Source organism: Trichosurus vulpecula, chromosome 4 (assembly GCF_011100635.1).
Source record: "Trichosurus vulpecula isolate mTriVul1 chromosome 4, mTriVul1.pri, whole genome shotgun sequence".
NCBI lineage: Eukaryota > Metazoa > Chordata > Mammalia > Diprotodontia > Phalangeridae > Trichosurus > Trichosurus vulpecula.
Genome location: NC_050576.1, coordinates 23,121,823 through 23,141,316, shown reverse-complemented (window position 1 = coordinate 23,141,316; position 19,494 = coordinate 23,121,823). Strand labels below are relative to the sequence as shown.

General features: G+C 41.7%; 1 protein-coding gene across 1 annotated transcript in view; it reads right to left on the bottom strand.

Moving 5' to 3' along the window:
• Nucleotides 1–2,785: 2,785 nt before the first annotated feature.
• DAB1 (DAB adaptor protein 1) overlaps nucleotides 2,786–19,494 on the bottom strand; it is a 653,733-nt gene continuing 637,024 nt past the window's right edge. Inside the window, exons 5-10 of the mRNA XM_036754288.1 lie at nucleotides 11,603–11,734; nucleotides 10,237–10,356; nucleotides 9,714–9,752; nucleotides 7,746–7,811; nucleotides 3,252–3,311; nucleotides 2,786–2,842 (exon numbers count right to left, since the gene is read on the bottom strand). Coding sequence (XP_036610183.1) covers nucleotides 2,786–2,842; nucleotides 3,252–3,311; nucleotides 7,746–7,811; nucleotides 9,714–9,752; nucleotides 10,237–10,356; nucleotides 11,603–11,734 — 474 coding nt within the window. The remainder of the gene's footprint in view (nucleotides 2,843–3,251; nucleotides 3,312–7,745; nucleotides 7,812–9,713; nucleotides 9,753–10,236; nucleotides 10,357–11,602; nucleotides 11,735–19,494) is intronic.

Here is a 19,494-nt window from a genome sequence, read left to right as displayed (position 1 = left end):
GCCCACTGCCTCCTGATGCAAGCATTCCATTTGAAGACACTTCTAATTCTTAGGAAGTTTTTCTCAATATCTATTCCAAAATGTGCTCTTTCAGCCTCTACCCATTGCTTCTGGTCTCGTCCTCCAGGTCCACACAAAATATTTCTGAGCCCAGTTTTGCATGACACATATTCAAATACTTGAAGACAGCTATCACGTCTCCCCTGAGTCTTCTTTTCTTTAGGCCTATGATCCCTAGTTGTGTCAACTGATTCTCATGACGTAGACTCAGGACTCTTCAACATCCTGGTTGCCTCCTTTGTGGACAGCTCTCTGGTTTATCGTTATCCTTCTCAAACTGTGGTGTCCAGAACTGGAAACAATCCTGCAGATGTGGTCTGCCCGTGTACAGAGTGCAGAAGGACTATCAGCCCCTTATTGCCAGAAGCTGAGCCTCAACGAATGCAACCTCAGATGGACAGAGCCTTGTGTTTGCCAATGTACATAAAGAGCTGGGAGGCCACTAAAAGCCCTGGATCTTTTTCAGATAAATTCCTGACTGGCTACACCAACCACATTCTGCACTTCTGACCTCTAGTTCTTAAAAAAGATGTAAGACCTTACATTTATCCCTATTTCTTTCTGGTTATTTGGTTCATATCAATTTTCTTCCCTTTCTTGCAAAAAGACTTCTTTTTGGATCCTGATTCAATTGTCAATCATGTTGGCTATCCCATCCAGGTTTGTCTCACCTAGAAATTCAACTAGAACACTTATTATGCCTTTATCCAAACCAATGACAGATGTGTTTAAGTAGCACTGAGCCAAGCATGGTGGGGGTGCTCCCCTTTGGGGCATCTTCCAAATAGATATTGAGCCAAATGCAACCACTCCTTAAGCCTGGGCCATTCCAAGTCCATATATCTATCCTGTTGCCTAGCCTGAAACTCTGAGTACATGTAAGTATCATAATTTCCATTTTACAGATGAAGAAACTGAGGCAATTACATCCAATTTACATTTATTAAGTCTTTCTATGTATAAGCCAGTGAGAGTTTAAGTAATTTTTTCCCAGGGTAACACAGCTAACAACTGCTGCAGTCAGTTGAACTTGGGTCTTCTAATTCTAGCTGTTGAATGAAAAAAAGAAAGAAAAGAAAGGAAGAAAAGAAGAAAGGAAGGAAGGAAGAAAGAAAGAAGAAAAGTGGTATGCATCATTCACGATACAAGTGCATTTGGATGGATGATCTTCACTTTCAGAGTGGTGGAAGGAGCCAGCTTTTACCCATCTTGTTAGGTAACAGCGGTCCCAACACTAGATGGGGTCATGGTTTGGGGGGTGATTTAAGAGGAGCTGTAGAACGAATGAATGAAGTGACAGGTTGGATGTAAAGGATCCTTTCCTGAATCTTTCCAATGGAATACAGCTACCCAAGGAGGTTTTCCACATCATCATTCTTTTCCCACTTATAGGTCAACTAACAGCATAGAGTTGGTCTTGAAGGTCTTTAGAGATTGAAGTCATTCTGGGTGCCTTCACTCCAAATTATGTAAATGTGTCAGCAAACCCATTCACACAATGTTAACATGATTTAGAAATCAATGCTAATTCTTTTTATTTCCATCCAGATCTGCGATTTTGTTTGGACTGTGGACCACCTGTTGTAGAAATACCCTAGGGATGGAAATTGGCAGCTTTTCTAGGGATGTAGTTTGGCAGCTCTTTAAAAGAGCTCTTCCTGGGGTTACTGAGAGACTGAGTGACTTTCCCAGGGTCACAGAGCTTGAATTTGCCAAAGATAAGACTTGAACACAAATCTTCCTTGATTCCAAGCCTAGAACATACCATTCCAGGATCTCTCTAAATGATATTCAACACAATGATGCTGTGCTGATATGGGACATACATTGATGTCTCCTATAGACTAAAGCTGATCATTTCAGGAAAGAAAGCACTTCCTCTTCCTATTGAATGTTTAATTAATTCCTCAGTAAGGGAATAAAGAGAAAAAAGATTCTCTGCAGAGGGATTTAATATTATGTGTGTATGTACATATATATATATATATATATATATATATATATATATATACACACACATATATATATATGTATAGATACATACATATGTATATATACTTATGAACACATACATATACTTACATACATGGATACACACATATGTGTGTATATACATATACATGCATATATATATATATATATATATATATATATATACATACACATATATGTCTATACATATGCATAAAGAATTTTAAAACTGGAAGTTGCTTTGTCCTAGAATCCTAGACTCTTATACTGTGTAGGATGGAACATTAGAGCTCATCTAAGCCCAACCTGATAGAGCCATTTTTTCACTGCCTCCTTCCTTCTTTAAAGGTTAGGAATAAAAGGGTGGATGTATATATAACAAGACAGTGACCATTGTAGGCTACAGGAGACCTCTATAAAAGTCCTCCTCTCATCAGCACAGTAAGATGACCCTGAAGTCCTGAAGATTGCCTTAAGAACATATGCTTCAGCAGGTCACAGTAAAGGCTGGAAGAGACCACCAAGGCCATCTAGATCAACCCCACATACAGAGTAAGCATTAGAGACGGGAGTGGAACCAAAGTTCTTCAACTTCAGTGCCAGGTCCTACCAATCTGGAGAGCCCATGAGTCTGTATAAGGCAACTGAAAACACCTTGTGAATACCAGTGGAGAAGTTTGGTAAGGCCTGTTGCCAGAAGGTTGGTCACTGGGTGATAATTTTTGGGTGGAGGGGGTGGGAATTTTTTTATGAGTCACACCACCCATATGAGCTTAGGAGACCTTGATTTGTATCGGTGGGTGAAGCTGCTCTGTCTCCACAACAGTGAAACCAGGGCTCATTACGTTATCAGAGTGAATGGGAAAACACATCACTAAAACTTCAGGACATAGACAATCACATGGATATGTGCCTTAAACTACTTCCATCTGAGTGTTGACCTTTTTAAGGCAGTTAAGATGGCGAGACTTCAGAATTTGGGTGTGTTATCTCATTAACTAACAGGAAGTTTCCCAGACCTGTGGATCTTTTCATTCTAAATGAGGACCAATCTCTTCCTCCTGGGAACATCTGACCCTTAGCTACCTCATTATCAAGCTATATGGACCTGTCAACCACCACCCTGTGGTATGAAAACTTCTTGGCCAAAGACCCTGCCACCCAAAATGCTCTAGAAACATTCTGTGCCCGGAAATGGGAAGAGGCCATTGGATACTTACGCTCACAGGCTGACTTTTTGGCACATCATAAACTCCCTCCTTCTTTTGGCTGGTAGGAACCTGATGAAGAACCAAAGAAAATAGAACACACTTTAAAAAAAGCATTTTTTACAACTTCAAGTGCTATGTAAATGAGAGCTATAAAAATATTAACAATGATTATTTCCAAACACCCAAATGAAGGCTCAATGCTCAGCTACAACAAAGAAGGAAGAAGGAACAACAGATGTCTTGCTATGAGAGGCTGCTGGTCTTCCCCAAGAGAATGCGGGTGAGGGGCAAACTGCTAAGTGGCTAGTCAATCAATGAACATTTACTAAGAGCCTACTATGTGACAAACATTGTGCTAAACCCTCAAAGTGTTCTAAGTAGTATAGTGGATGGAATGTTGGACTTGGAGTCAGGAAGACCTGATTTCAAATTTGACCTCAGATACTAACGAATTGTGTGGCTCTGGGCAAGTCATTTAACATCCCTTTGCCTTAGTTTCCTTACCTGTAAAGTGGGGGTAATCATAGCATTTACCATGGAGTTGTTAAAAGGACCAAGCATGATGCCTTATTTACCTCCTTTGCAAACCTTCTGGGGGGACGGGGTGGGGCAGGGCAGCTAGGTGGCACAGTAAGTAGAGCACCAGCCCTGGAGTCAGGAGGATCTGAGGTAAAATCTGGTCTCAGACACTTGACACATGACACACTTAGTAGCTGTGTGATCTTGGACAAGTCACTTAACTCCAATTGCCTTCCCTTCTCCCCTCCAAAAAAAAGAGAGAGTACATCTATACAGTATAAACGTTAGTGATGATAATGACAATGATAATGAAGACCCCCAAGGCATCACAGCTTTTGAGCTGGAAGGGACTTTAGAAGCCACCGAGTCCAGCCCACTCCCATAAGTACTGGAGTTTGAACCCATGTCTTTCTGACTCCAGGTCCAATGCCCTCCGCAGCTCACTGGACCAGCTCTTTTAGGGTCCTGCACTTTTACTGGAGTCAATGGGTCAGAGAAGGAGGGTCAATAGAGCCATCACAATTGCTTCAAAGGTATAGGAACTGACACCCAGGAGGTGTAGTGATTTACTCAAAGTCATTCTGAGAAAAGACCCTTAACTTATCAAGGATGGGAAGAAATGTTAGGGTTTAGACAAAATCAAGTGAATGGCCTGTGCCCTGGTACAAATGGGAACTCTTCCAGTGGGTCTATACAACACATACATTGGGCCCAGATGGCATCTCAGGTCCCTTCCGACTTCAAGACTTTAGGAGTCTGTGTCAGTATATTAAGGCTTCCAGTAAGTTCACGTCTTTGTCTTGGTTACTGAGAGAGAGCACTGATTATCAGTTTATTATTAACTAGACTAATTAATAAACTGATCATTAATTACCCAGAAATGCTGTCTCTTGGGATTTTTCATTCATCTTACCCTATTCTCAAACTACTTATATGCTAATGGTGAGGGGATAATGAGTACATATAAGCAGAATAAATATAATCTTAACAAACCCAAACACACACATACACACATATATATCCCTCCTTCACTCTCCCTTCCACCTTTGCTCCTCTCTCTCTCTCTCTCTCTCTCTCTCTCTCTCTCTCTCTCTCACACACACACACACACACACACACACACACACACACACACACACGCATCCCTGCAGGGCAGTGAGGAAAGCTCTGGATTTGTAACTCTGGTCTCTGGTCTCTGGTCCCAGCACTTCTGGGTGCCTGTGATCCTGGTCATGCCCCTTGACTTGTTTAAGCTTCAGTTTCTTCATGTCTACACTGCAGCCCTGCCTACCTCACAAATGACAGGTGACAAGGAAAGTAATATACCTATGCACTGCATATTGTTTCCACCTCCCTCCCCCTTAAGCTGCAGCCTCTGTTGGCCCAGTGAGAAAGCTCCGGTGTCCTGGGCCTCATCAGAAAGACACTTTAGGATTAGCAGGTAATTAGGCACAGTGCAAATAGGGATAAGCCAGAACTGCTGGTCTTCTAGCTGGCTAATCCTCCATTTCCTTCTCTGTAAATGTGTATGTATATTCACTACCTGTCTTGAGTGGCAAAATGGTCCAATGGAAAAAGCTCTGGTTCTGGAGTCAGAGGATCTGAGTTCAAATCTTGCCCCTGTTATTAACTGCCTATGGGACCCCAGGCGAATTACTTCATCCCTCTGGCCAGGTTTCTTATCTGAAAAACGACAGGGCTAGACAAGGTAGCCTCCAAGATACCTTTTAGCTCTATCTTGGGTCACAGAATTGTTGATTTTTTTGTTGACCACTGGAAGGGACTTTGGCCACCATGTCATTCAACCATCCCTACGGCCCAGCTGGTTCAATCAATAGAGCATGGGACTCCTTCTTTCAGGGTTCTGGGTTCTAGCTACAGTTAGCATGAATCTTTTTGAGGAGAACTGATGGAGATACCAGACTGAAGTAAGAGTGGGTTATGGACTTGGGATGTGATTGAGACAGGGAACTCCCAGGTGAACAAAGGCCCTCTACCAATGCAGGTATGTACCTTCTCTGCACCCTAGTCTTAGAAGGTGGCCCAGAGCACTGATGTCAAAGTCAAATAGAAATGTGGGTCACTAATCCACATGTAACGATCTCTGTAGGCTGCCTATTAACTTAATTTTAAAAGGTAACAGCTTCATTTTACCTATTTTTATTAATTTTTAAAAATATTTCCTAATTGTAATTTAATCTGGTTTGGATCATGCTGGGGAACATTGCCTGTGGCCTTTGGGCCATGCATTTTTCCATTTCTGCCCTAGAGTATTGAGAATTCAAGTGACTTGCTCAGGGTCACTCAGCCAACATGTGTAAGAATCAGGATTCGACCTCAGGTTTTCTTAGCTCTGATGTTCGCTGTCTCTTCAATATATTAAACTGCTTCTCTGAAGGCAGACTGAAGCAAAGCCATGTTCCTTTTCCCAGCAGGGACCTGCCTGATGCCAAACTGTTAGGGATTGAACTAAGATTAGACTCACACATCTGCGTCCTCAGCTCTGTGTCTCTTACTAATAAGATGGAGGAAGCAAATCATTTGTTAGTTACTGAAAATACACCATATTCATATTCATTTTTCTCAGCTGCTCGGGCTTCAGAATTAGGGTGTAAACCCCCTGCTTAAATCTCAAACTGAGGGATGCTGTACCTTGGTAGCTCTTATTAAAACTACCGGATTTCGAGTGGGCTTTGCTTACGTCACATACAGGCTGAAGAGTTGGATGTCAACTGCATGGTCTGGAAACTGAACATTTTTGTTTTAATGAACTGGAATCACTGGGTTCTGCAAAGGAACAGGGAGGTACATTCTTGTTGTGGGGTGAAGGAGCCCCGATGGTACAGCCATTGATACTCATTATCCACCAGGGTGTTTCTACAGGGACTTCCTATGACCCCAGGTCTCAGAAGTAGGTCTGGAAGAGAGCTCAGGAGCCGTCTAGTCCAGCCTTTGCATTTTAGAAGTAAAGAAAGAAAAGCCCAGACCAGTTAAACAATGCACCCAAGGGGTGCACAGTAACCCAGGCACACAACTATGGTTGGAAATGAGGTCCTCCTGACTGCAGGTGTGGCCCTTGATATCTGCCCCAAGAAAATCTGCTTAAAGTGGGACACACTCGTATGAATGACAGCAAAAATGAATGCAATGGCTAGCAAAGGTTGTAGAAAAGAGAATGTAGAACACAACCTGCTAAACTACAGAATGTTGAAGCTGGAATGGGCCTTGAACATTTATTATTATGACTGTTATGGCACTGATGAAAATGGTAACGGCTAGCACGCATTTATATATTGCTTAAAGGTTTATAGAATGCTTTAAATATGTTATCTCATTTGATCCTTACACCAACCCTGAGAGGTAGGGATATTATTCCCTTTTTACAGACAGTGAAATGGAGGCTGGAAGACAATAAGTGACTTGCCCAGGGTCACAAAGCTAGTAAAGGTCCTTTGATCATAGAAAGTTAGAACCTTAGAACCGGAAGGGATCTTAGAATACAGAATGTTAGAACACAGAATAAAAGATCTTGGAGTTGTGAGGGACCTTGGAACACCTTGGAAAACAGACTATCATACCATCAAATGTCCCATGACAGAGCTGGCAAAGACCTTAGACTATTAGAGTAAAAAAGATCTAACAGATTTTCTATTCTAATGCCCCACTCCTCTGATTTTACAGCAGAAGGTAAGCAACCTATCCATGTGAGTGAGTGACAAACTACAGTCTCGAATCCATATGCCCTGAATCAGTCTGGTGCTCTGACCAAGACACCAGGGTGCTGCTTCAGATGAACCATTAACAAATCATCCCCAAACTCACTCTTATGTAATTAAACCATGCATCAGAATATTAAAGCGACAGATCTCTGGGTGCCTGTGCCTTGTGGAGAGAGAGGTACCCCTCCCCAATGGGGGGGGCATCAAAGTTCTTGAAGTCTGGGCTCTGCAACAGCGGTAAGTGAGACAGCAAGTAGTTGGATACCTGATAAATGTTCTCTTCCGTTTCAGGCTCACGAATTGGCTCATGTCCAGCCTCAAACACAATGTACTATTGGATCGTCATCCAAAGAAGAAAGGTCAGAGATGGAAAAGAAAGGGAGAAAAAGACCATTTGGAACAGGAGATCAATCAGGCAAGCATTAAAGATATAGATACAGAGCAAAGGCTTAACAGAGACCAGGTGGTCCAGGGAGAAGCACAATCAATGAATGGGTAACAACAGTCAGCTTGTCTTTGAAATAAAAGCAGTTGCAAAGTCCTGGCAGCCCTTGAAATGATGAGGAGAATCCATCCCCTGCTGCCCTCTCACCTGAGATTCAACCTGGTCCCCTCACTAGCGTTGTGATTCCTGGGATTCTGAACAGGGACATTATGTCACCACCAGGCAAGTTTGCGCACTTTGGTGGCACACTTACATTTATCTTTAACGTGGGGAAAAGAAAAGTCCTCTCCTGCCCCCTCCATCTTTGTTACTATTTCTGGTATGAGCTTCTGGAGCAATAAGGAAGCATATAGAAATCTGAAGTGACTCCAGTCCTCTGAATGTCACTTTCTTACTTCTTCCAAACTGAAAATACAGCATTAACTGGCAATAGGGTACCCCTGAAAATAGCCTGCATTGTCAAAGAGCAATCTCTTTGAAAGAAAAACAAAAACAGATTTATAGGTATAAACCTAACACTAACAGCTTTTATACTTGTTATTTCACTTTTGGAAAACACAAGTTTTTTGAGGGGAAAAAAATAAAACCTATGTATCAACCAATGGAACAACTGTACATCAATGTTACATCCTCAATTTATCATATAGCTTTCAAAAAACGATTGCCTGAATTAACTATAAAGGACATATGAGGAAAGACGCTATCTGCATCGAGAGAAAGAATTGATAAATGGAAGTATGTATAGAATAATTTCACATATATATGTATTTTGTGTGTGTGTGTGTGTGTGTGTGTGTGTGTGTGTGTATACATGCACACACACTTATGTGTCTAACGGTGGTCATCTCGAGGTCTGGTGAGGGGGAAGAAAAAAGGAAAAAAATGGAAATTGACATGATAACTTTGTTGTATATTTAAAAGGAACAGCAAGTTGTACATAGTAGATTTGCAGTTTCATTTGCAATCATCTTTTTATTATACTATATTATGGAAATGATTTTCATTCCACAATTTAAAAATAAAATAAATTTTTAAAAAAGATTGCTTCTTAATCTATAAGATCCCAATTGTGTTTAGCATGAATTACAGGTTGGACAGTGGGAGTCATGCCAAATATATCACTGATAAAAGCATCTACAAATTCTAAAGCAATTTAAAAAAATGATCAAATCCATGTGTCATGTATGGAATACATACAATCAATTTCATACTTGGATGCAGGAGAGGAGAACTCATCCACCTTAGTGTTGTTATTGGTTTTCTCTGCTCCTATGAGCTGTTGTGCCCGTTATGGCATGAGGCTATGTAACGAAAGACTCCAAAGAAACCATGCCCAGTGCAATGATCTATTGGGAAACAGGTGATTGTCCTTTCTTCACTTGAACAATCTCACCAGGGCTACCCTTTGTGGCTTGTGGGAGCCAACTGGCCAATCTTTGCCTCAGTGAATCACCTTCATTGTTCTTCTAAGGAACAAGGAATGGTCACCCCACTCTTAGAAATATTCAGCTCCTGGTACAGATTTTTAAAGCAATATGGGGGTTGAGAGAAGAAAGGGAAATCTCTTGCACTCAGTCCTACATTACTGATACTTGGATATGTTCATTTTTAATAGCCACCTTTTTTCTATATTGGCAGGTTCTTGAGCTCCCTGAAGAGTTTTTAGATGAGCTCTACTGTTTCTAAGCAGGGGTCCCTCTGGACCACTGACAAATAGCAAGAGTGGAATTACTCTGGTCTAGCCTAACTACTGGTGACTTTGTAAACCCACAAAGCTTCCCAAATTACCTGGTACACGGGATCTTCTACATCCTCCTCCAAAATTGTCTACCGCAGAGTCAGAGAAGGGAGGGCGAAAAGCAAAGAATGAAAAAAGAAGAGATGTGAGACCGTAGCAAGAAATTAAGGGACTGCGAAGAAACCAGCCTTTGGGAGGAGAGGTGTTTCTGAAAACGAGCAGCTGGAAAGCTGTGGGAAAGTCAAAACTGAGGACCTTCCCCACTACTCCTTCTTCTCACCACCCCCACCCCCACTCCATTCCTGATGACAGCTGTGACAATTGAATTTCCTCCTCACTAATAGTACAAATTGGGTGGAAGATTTCACTGGTCTCTTGACTTTATCTCAAAACTCAATCGCCAACAGGAAAGAGATCGTGGAGCTGTGGACAGCCCTCTTATAACAGCCTGCTCCTGCCCAAGTTATTTACACCAAGGCTCTCCTCAGGCCCTGGAAGCACTAACTGACACCTTCACATCTGTTTACTTAGAGCTTCCATTTTGTGGGCACCAGGCCAGATTTGCAGATGTACCTGGTATACCGCCTGCTCGCACTGTTTATCCTTCTGTGCCTTCTTCTCCAGCTCTTCTCTCTGTTTCAATTCATAAATGAGTTGAAAGAGATCACGCAGGTCAAGGATCACAGGTTCGGCCTGCAGAGAGACAAAGTAGAAGGCCCACATTAAGGATGGAATAGCTGCCCTTGGGCAGTGATCAAATTCCCTCCCTGCTGGCTGCAACCTCCCTAAGCTCATTTTATTATGAAGTTGAAAGCACTTCACCCCAAATTAATTCTACCTTGTTTATATTGGCTTAGCAAATTGCATCTGGGTGAAAGTTCATTCTGCTAGCTAATTATATTTGCAAATTAATAATAATTATAATTATATACATAAAAGGTGTTGCTTTTTATTTGGTAGTATCTTTTAATACAATGAAATGAGCATGTGCTCTTTGTAAAAGAATTATTTATTTTCTCTTGCTTTCCATTTTTTGTGGGAGACTGTGAACAGAAGCAAATTTGTTTGTATACAATGAGTACATGCAGTTTAATTAGAAAGAAAATAATTAGTCATTAGGAGAAGTGAATGGAGAAAAAAATGGAGGTGGGAAGAGAATGGTTTCTTCTGGGGAGGGGTGCTTTGCTGCTGGTGAGGGTGAGCCCCAGAGGATAGAGGGTTGGGGGGGGTGGGGCAGTGGCACATATCATATGGTGAAGGGGAAAGAGTTTTGGATGTGGAGGTAAAGGACCTGGGATCAGACCCCAGTTCTGCTACCTCTGTGACGTTGCACACATTATTAAACCTTCAGCTTCTTCCTCTGCAAAATGAATGGATTGGACTAAATGATTTGTGAGGTCCAACCAAATCTCCAGCTTTGGGAGGCAACATATTAGAGGCAAAAGAAATTTTAATTTGAAGTCTCAGGGTGACAATTCAAATTCTGACTCTTCTTCCTATTTCCTGTGTGACCTTGGGGAAGTTACTTAATCTCTCTGGACTTCGACTTCCTCACCCGGAAAACAAGAAGGCTGGATGAGATGGACCCTGAAATCCCATTTACTTTTAGATCTATGATCACTCGACTCAGCAAGTCCAATAATACGTCCATTCGAAGCAAGACTCAATCAATGACTGAAATTCAAGTATTTAGAGGTGGGAGAACTTTAGCAGGGAGGTCAGTCTAACTCTATCATTTTACATAGGAGGAAACTGAGGCCCAGAGTTGTTGTGACTTCCCCAACGTCACACAGGAAGTAAGCGGCAGAACCAGGATTCAAACTCAGGATCCTGGACTCCAAGTCCATCTTTCTTAAATCTGCACCATCCTGCCGACCCCAAAGTGAAAGGAAAAGGCACTGATGCTTCTAGGTAGTTGCTGGTTGATAAAAATACTCACCGCCTGGGCTGTTTTGATGGCCACGAATCTGTGGTTTCCTTCCTTCCCACAGACATATCCAAAGGCTCGGTGGTCTGTGATATCCTTTGCAATGTAGGAAATTTCGTGTACAGCATGATGGTGCTGGAGTGCCTAAAAGAGGAGAGAAAGGTTCATTCAGAGAGCAGCCTATCTGATATGCAAGTCATGATGGGAAGGTTTTCACTTCCTTGACAATGGACCTTAAGGAATCCAGCAAAGTTCGGGGGATCAGACAGGAGGAAGAGAATCTCAGAGGAAATCTGAAATGATACTGTGGACTTGACATTTTTGATCAGGTTGAGGGAAATGGGAATATTCTGAATACTTTCTGAATCATCCAGCGTCTGACACATAGTAAGCACTTCATGAATGCATGCTGCTGATTGCCGAATGATCTGCTTAAAAAAAAACAGGTGTTATATCAGCACGTTGGAAAGCACGGGTAAATTATAAAGTTCTGTTGAGTTAATGTGTGGTGGTTATATTGGTTTGGTCCAGAGGTATGACATCTTCTGTTCAGGGACCTCCAAGTGTGGAGATTCCTTCCACTACGTCAGACTGAAAACCTCTAAGCAAGCATTTTAAAGAATCTCTTAGGGCTCTTAGAGGTTAAATGACTGCTTGCTTATAGTCACACAGTCATTATCTACCAAAGGTAGGATTTTAATCCAGGACTTCCCAACTCTAAGGTCAGTCCTCTACCCATGATGTTACAGGGCCTTGATGGTGATGTCTCTTGTGACCCTAGACTATGATTTGGTGACTTTACTCTCTCTTAGCTGCTCTAAGCCCAACCCTGCCACTCCCAGTTGCCTCACAGGATCCTTGATTTAGGGCTTAATAAAGTCTTGTTGACTTGATCTGTAGACTGATGGAAGCCACCAGGAACACTGGATAGCATTCAGATAGTTTGGAAAAGACAATTCATTCAGAGTCAAAGGATTTGGATTCATGTGATACTGGACACATCATTCAACCTCTGATGGCTGTACTTCCATTCCATTCATTTTAACAAACATTTAAGAAGTGAATATGAAGGCAAAAATGTCCTTGTCCTTGAGAAATTTATAATTTACCAAAGAGACTACAGCATTGACATAAGGAAGTAAATGCAAAGTAGATACAAAGTAATATAGTATATTCAAGAGGGAGAGGGTGCCAATGACTGGGGGCATCAGGAAAGGCTCATATAAAAATTGGTCCTTGAGTTGTACAAGATGGTGGGGTCAGAGTAGTAACCTCTGAGGTTCCTTCCACCTAAAATGGGAGATCCTATTATCTTCAATTCTGAGCACTCTCTCGCCTTATACTCTTGGCCAATATCCAGGTGCCTCTGCTTTGTTCCTTTTGCACAGATGGCCTTCTGCATGACCCAGTATCATTGGGATAGTATATGTTCAGGAAACTTTGCTTGTCTCTGTTTGGTTCTGTGACATCATCAAGGAGTACTCCTAGTGAGGAAACTCCCTCTGACAATAGAGATTCACATCTTTTCTGCAATATATAGTCTTAGAGATTTGACTGGAATACACATCACCAGTATAGATAATGGACAAAATCATGGATTTTTTTTATCTATAAGGATCCTTAGAGGCCATATCACCCAAGTCTGTCATTTAACAGATGAGGAAACTGAGGCAGAAAGAAGTTAAGTGCCTTGTCAATTAATTTGTACTTAACTACTTTTTATCTATTTGTATTTACTAACATTACATCAATGCTGTATATATTTTATATGTATTTATCTCTCTCATTATAATGTAAATGCATTGATAGTAAAGGTTGTTTCATACTTTGCAGCTGTATCCCCAGAACTTAGGCCAGACCCTATGCACATAATAGGAAGCTTAATTAATACCTGTGGTTTGACTGATTGCTCAAGGTCACATAGCCAGTATGTGTCAGAGATGGGACCCGAATCCAGGTGTTTCTGACTGTCTGTTCTAACAAATCAGACTGTCTGTTGGGTTCTTTATTCATGAAACAGAACAGCCTTTCAATGAATTGTAAGGGGCTTTTAGAATGTGTATGACAGTGATGCCAAAGAGCAAATGACAGATTTTTGTCAATGTGTTAATGGGGTGAAACAGATGCAGCATGTATTCACACAACTGGGAAGTACTGGTTGAAGGAGCTTGGGTGAATTTCATTCCCATATGGGCAGGGAAGGAAAGTAGGTGGCGACCAGCCACTCATTTCCTTTCTTTGCCTTTCCTGAATGCTCTCCTTTGCCTGGCTGTCAAGAAAGACGGCACCTTGAGGAGGCCTCTCTCCTATTGAAGTTCACTCTGTCTTATTTATCATCAAATTGTGTTTTGGAAATTAAGTCATGATTAGAAGTCTTCCTTGTGGAATTAGATCCAGAGATTATTGCATGATGGGAAAATCTCACCTAATTTATGAGATAACAGATGGAGACATTTTAATTTTTCTGGGAGCCTTCATTAAGTGTTCTAAAATCAAAACATTTGAAAATATACCTAATATTGCCTGGAAAATTGCATCTGCATGTGCCTTCCATGCTTAAAGATATATCTGTAATCTTACCCTATCCCAGAGTTAATTTTTGCTGCATTGAAGATATTTCTTAAGAAGTCTAATCCATTTGAAAAAGGTTCTTTGTGGGTTGTTCTATCACTGTCTTTGCCACCTCTGTATTATGCTGGTGTAATGCAGATGGTGGGGATCGCAAATGCCTCAGAATGTAGTGAATGCAACAGCAGGGTAGCTGTGTTTCATCCCCGCCTCTCAAAATACCTGCAAACACCCATCCATTAGGCCTCACAATTGACTCAAATGGACAAGATGATTCATAGCAAGAAGACATGAAAGGCCCAGGGAAAACTCAGAAGCTCACTAGGGCTTTTCCCTCTCTCCCTCACCTGCCATGTCCAATCACATAGTAAGTCCTGAGGATTCTACCTCTACCAATCTCCCTCACCAATCTAATCCATCCTGAATATCTCTGCCAGGATAAGCTTTTTTACAAAGAGGTCATGGGATATCATAGATTTAGAACTGGAAGGGGCACTAGAGGTCATCAGATTTAACCCTCTCATTTTACAGATGAGCAAAATGAGTCTTTAAAAAGGGTTCAGTGACTTGCCCAGGGCCATACTGCTAGCGTCAGGGGGTGAAATGAGATTTGAACCCAGGTTTGCCTGAGTCCAAGTCTAGCACTCTCTCTACTAGGCAATACTGCCTCTCATCAACCTGCTCATACTACTTCTCCATTCAAGAATTCTGTCCCTGGAGCAAACATTGTCTTACAGGAAATGGGTTATGGGGCAGACTGACAGGGCAGAAATAACCAATCAGACTGGCCTAAATACTGTCCTGAAATACAAGAAGGAAGCTTGTTCATAACATATGAATCATTTATTCACCCAACTATATCACCTGTGGACCTTCCCTCTCCCATTGCTACAATTTATAGAGTGGATCCCTTAGAAAAGGCTACTTTTGAATCATGGCACTCTGTGGGTCTGTATCCTCTCCAAACTATAACTGACAGGCCCCTTCTAATGTATTTACATTTACTAGTTAGCCAGAGGACCCAATTATTGCAAAACAAAAGCATCTAGCAAAAGAGCATAGCACAAAAAAGGTGTAATAAAATATATCTACCTATAAATCTAGGGCACATTTTGCACAAATACTTCCTACTAGCAGTAGGAAGAATAGATACATATAGGAACTATGTGTGGAGGGGTGCACTTGTAGGAAACACAAATGGCCAGGCCAGAGCACACACATAGGAAGCATACCACACTGATGATTCTGATAACACTGTGCTGAGGTCTTGGCTGGATGTGTCAGCTTTTATTGGACCCTGTCCCACTGTCCATAGCAGAGTCTCTGTTGGACAGCACCACCAGACGTGTACATGCAGTCTTGGGCTGGTTGTGTTAGCCTTTATTGGACCCTGTCCCACTGGGCATACCAGAGTCTCTGCTGGACAGCACCACCAGACGTGTACTTGCAGTCTTGGGCTGGATGTGTTAGCCTTTATTGGACCCTGTCCCACCGGCCATAGCAGAGTTTCTGCTGGACAGCACCACCAGAAATGTACATGCAGTCTTGGGCTGGTTGTGTTAGCCTTTATTGGACCCTGTCCCACCGGCCATAGCAGAGTTTCTGCTGGACAGCACCACCAGAAATGTACATACAGTCTTGGGCTGGTTGTGTTAGCCTTTATTGGACCCTGTCCCACTGGCCATAGCAGAGTCTCTGCTGGACAGCACCACCAGAAATGTACATGCAGTCTTGGGCTGGTTGTGTTAGCCTTTATTGGACCCTGTCCCACCGGCCATAGCAGAGTTTCTGCTGGACAGCACCACCAGAAATGTACATGCAGTCTTGGGCTGGTTGTGTTAGCCTTTATTGGACCCTGTCCCACCGGCCATAGCAGAGTTTCTGCTGGACAGCACCACCAGAAATGTACATACAGTCTTGGGCTGGTTGTGTTAGCCTTTATTGGACCCTGTCCCACTGGCCATAGCAGAGTCTCTGCTGGACAGCACCACCAGAAATGTACATGCAGTCTTGGGCTGGTTGTGTTCCCTTTATTGGACCTTGTCCCACTGGCCATAGCAGAGTCTCTGCTGGACAGCACCACCAGACACATACATGCAGTCTTATCTGGATGTGTTAGCCTTTATTGGACACTGTCCCACCAGCCATAGCAGAGTCTCTGCTGGACAGCACCACCGGACATGTACTTGCAGTCTTGGATGGATGCTGCTCTTCTGGACATTCTTCTACTCTATACTGCCTTGTATGAAGTAATATAAATGTCACTGATTCTGGAGTCAGAGGTCGTAGTAATCCACTTCTGGTCATTATCACATTATAAATTTGGACAAGTTACTTCCTGGGCCTTAGTTCCCTCTTCTGTAAAATAAGATTGGACCATCAGCCCTTGGAGTTCTCTTCTGGAGCTACATTTATGAGTCAGAAATAGTTTCTGCCAGCCAATGCTCCATCGGATGCTGTTTTGTGGAGTGTCCCTCAGTCTCTGCCAAGCAAGTTACCACTGAGAACATGGCTGTGAAGGTTAGCTCTAATCCTAGTTTCTGATTTCAGGTGAAGTTCTTGGGTATGGTGCTATCACGAGAAGAGCAGGCTCTGCCGTGCTCTTTTAATTTAAAGACAGAAGAGTTTTTTTTCAAGAGGCTTGATATTTATTTTGATTCTGCATTATCAATTAAAAACTGACAGTCACAAGATTTTGACAGCTTTTCCTCCCTGAGTTTTTATTTTTTTAATAAGTTATAAAAGATGCTGCCTCAGCAATAGATCTTCTTTCAGGAGTGGGAAGGAGGTGAGGTGAACTTTTTCAATTTCTTCCTTTACCAAATAGTCTGCCTTATTCACTTCAGAATTCTGTCTATGGAGTTTCTTGCCTTTTACAGGTAGTAAGCAGCTAGTGTCAATAAGCTCATACCTTTCTTTTTGAAATGAACTTTCTGAGTGCTGGGTATGGTTGATTCCACTTTAGCTTATGGTGAGTATTCCATATATCTTGCAGTTTTAATTTCTGAAGGTTAACTTACTGGTCATCAGCCAGTGACTACTGGTGCCTGTTGAAGTTCTGTGATTCTTCAGATTCTGAATTTCAAACCCCTCCAACTCTCAATGTAGATGAACAGACAAAGAAAGGAAGCTAGGTGGCACAGTGGTTAGAGTGCTAGGCCTGGAGTCAGAAAGACTCATCTTCCTGAATTTAAATCTAACCTCAGACACTAGTTGTATGACCCTGGGCAAGTCACTTAACCTTATTTACCTCAGTTTCCTATCAGTAAAATGAGCTAGAGAAGGAAATAGCAAACCACTTTAGTATCCTTACCAAGAAAACCCCTAATGGGGTCACAAAGAGTGAGGCACTATTGAAAATCACTGAATAATAAAAAGATGATGCAAAGGTACAGGGAGAAAGTTAAGCCCAGGACAGTCTTTCTCCCTCTACCAGACTAGCCTCATCTTTTGCGAATTCCTATGTAGATAACACCTTTATGAGCAAATGTTTGTTGCATAGAGTATGCAGTGATGTTCTGGGCTTAGGGAGAGATAGAGAAGGTATCAAGAGGTACAGAGATAAGACAAAGTAAAACAAACAATATGATAAGGCCATCTAAGAAATCAAAACAGTACTTTGTGAAGTCTGAAAGAAAAAATCCTTGCTGAGAAATAAGGTATGGATCAGGGAAAGTTTCTTGGAGGAGATGGCAGTCTAGCTTGGCTTGAAAGGATAGGTAACGTAGGAATGGAAATAATGGTGTGTGTTGTACATGGTTGGTCAGGGAGAACAGGGTATGGCATATGGTGAGAGAGATATAGCTACATATTTGTCTATAGCCTGAGTTGTCTGGAAGGTTAGAGTGCATGAAGGGGAGTGAAAAGAGTAAAGACTAGAAAGGAAAGGAGGTACAGACTTGGGACAGGGGAGACTGGAATGCCAGGCAGAAGAATGTGAACTTTACCAGGTGGTAACAGGGAGCGACAGATTCATGTTTTTGGTTTTGTTAGATTTTTGGTAAGTAACAGATCATTATATTACTGTTTTAATAGATTTTCATTAACTTTTTTTATTTTTATACCACCTAGATTTCCCCTGTGCCTTTCCACCTCTTTGACAGCTACAGCTTAAAAAAAAAAGAATGTTATAAAAGAAAGACAAAGAGAAAGATAAAAAATCAGTATGACTGATCAAGCCATAGAAAAGGTCTAAAGTGATATTCAATATTCTACACCTGTGGACCCTTACCTCAAAGGGGTGTGTGAGTGTGTGTGTGTGTGTGTGTGTGTTCTCCTTCCTTAAATTCCTGTAAGACCCCTGGCCTGCCGGCATGAGAAATGAAAGGGCGCTCACTCTAACCTGTTCCACTCCACATTTGCTAGTGGAATGCTTGGAGCATGTTATTGTTGTCTCCCAGCCCCCCTGGCTTTGCGATTCAGAAAACACGTCCAAAAATATGTTAGGAAAAGAAAGACACTTCTAATGAGCCTGTGCCTCCTTTGTGTAGTTGGGTTTTAACTACTGTAATTGCTCATAGTGTGAAGTCTTGTATTTTCCATGTATCTATTTTTATTCTGAGTCTGTCTACTTATTCCTTTTTTCATGTGTTTGAATCCTGTTGTGTTGTGTTGGGTCTTTTTTTTCCTTTTTCTCCCTCTCTCCCTCTCTCTTTCTCTCAGTGAATAGTGTTGCCTCAGGGGGGAAAAACAATATGAAAGCTAAATAGTGTGGAATTTATTTTTTGAAAAACAACTAATGGTAAAGTGTTAAGCAAATTACTTTCTAATCTATACAGTATTTAATTGACTGTATTGAACCGTACCACAAATTAAGTCTTCTCTGTAATTTGTTCTGTCAGATGGTAACCCTCCAAACAATTTGATACTCCATTTAAAAATTGGTAAATGGTTCATGGAGAAGCTGAGGATTGAGCCTTAGAGAGCATCAGATAACACAGCCTACTTTGGTACAGGGTATCAAGATCTTAAAATGCCTTGTTGGTACAAATAGATCTCATTTCAGACTGTGCCAAAGACTCTTGAATTTTTGAAAGTTCAAGAGGGGGTTTGGGGGAGATGATACTCTTAATGGGACCACTGTGAACTTTGTTTCTACTTGTTTAAAATCTCATTTTCAGTTACTATCCTTTATTCCAGCCATATGATACTTCTAGTCCCATTGATTCCACTAGCTAGGTGTGTCACCTTAGGCAAGTCATGAAGATTCATTTTTATCTTTTTTTTTTTTAAATGAGGGCATTGGAAAAGATCACCTCAAAGTTCTCGCTGAATAGTAACAATCTCTGTTTTAGGTCTGGAGTTCTTTTTCCGGCCCTAACATTCTGGGTTTTATT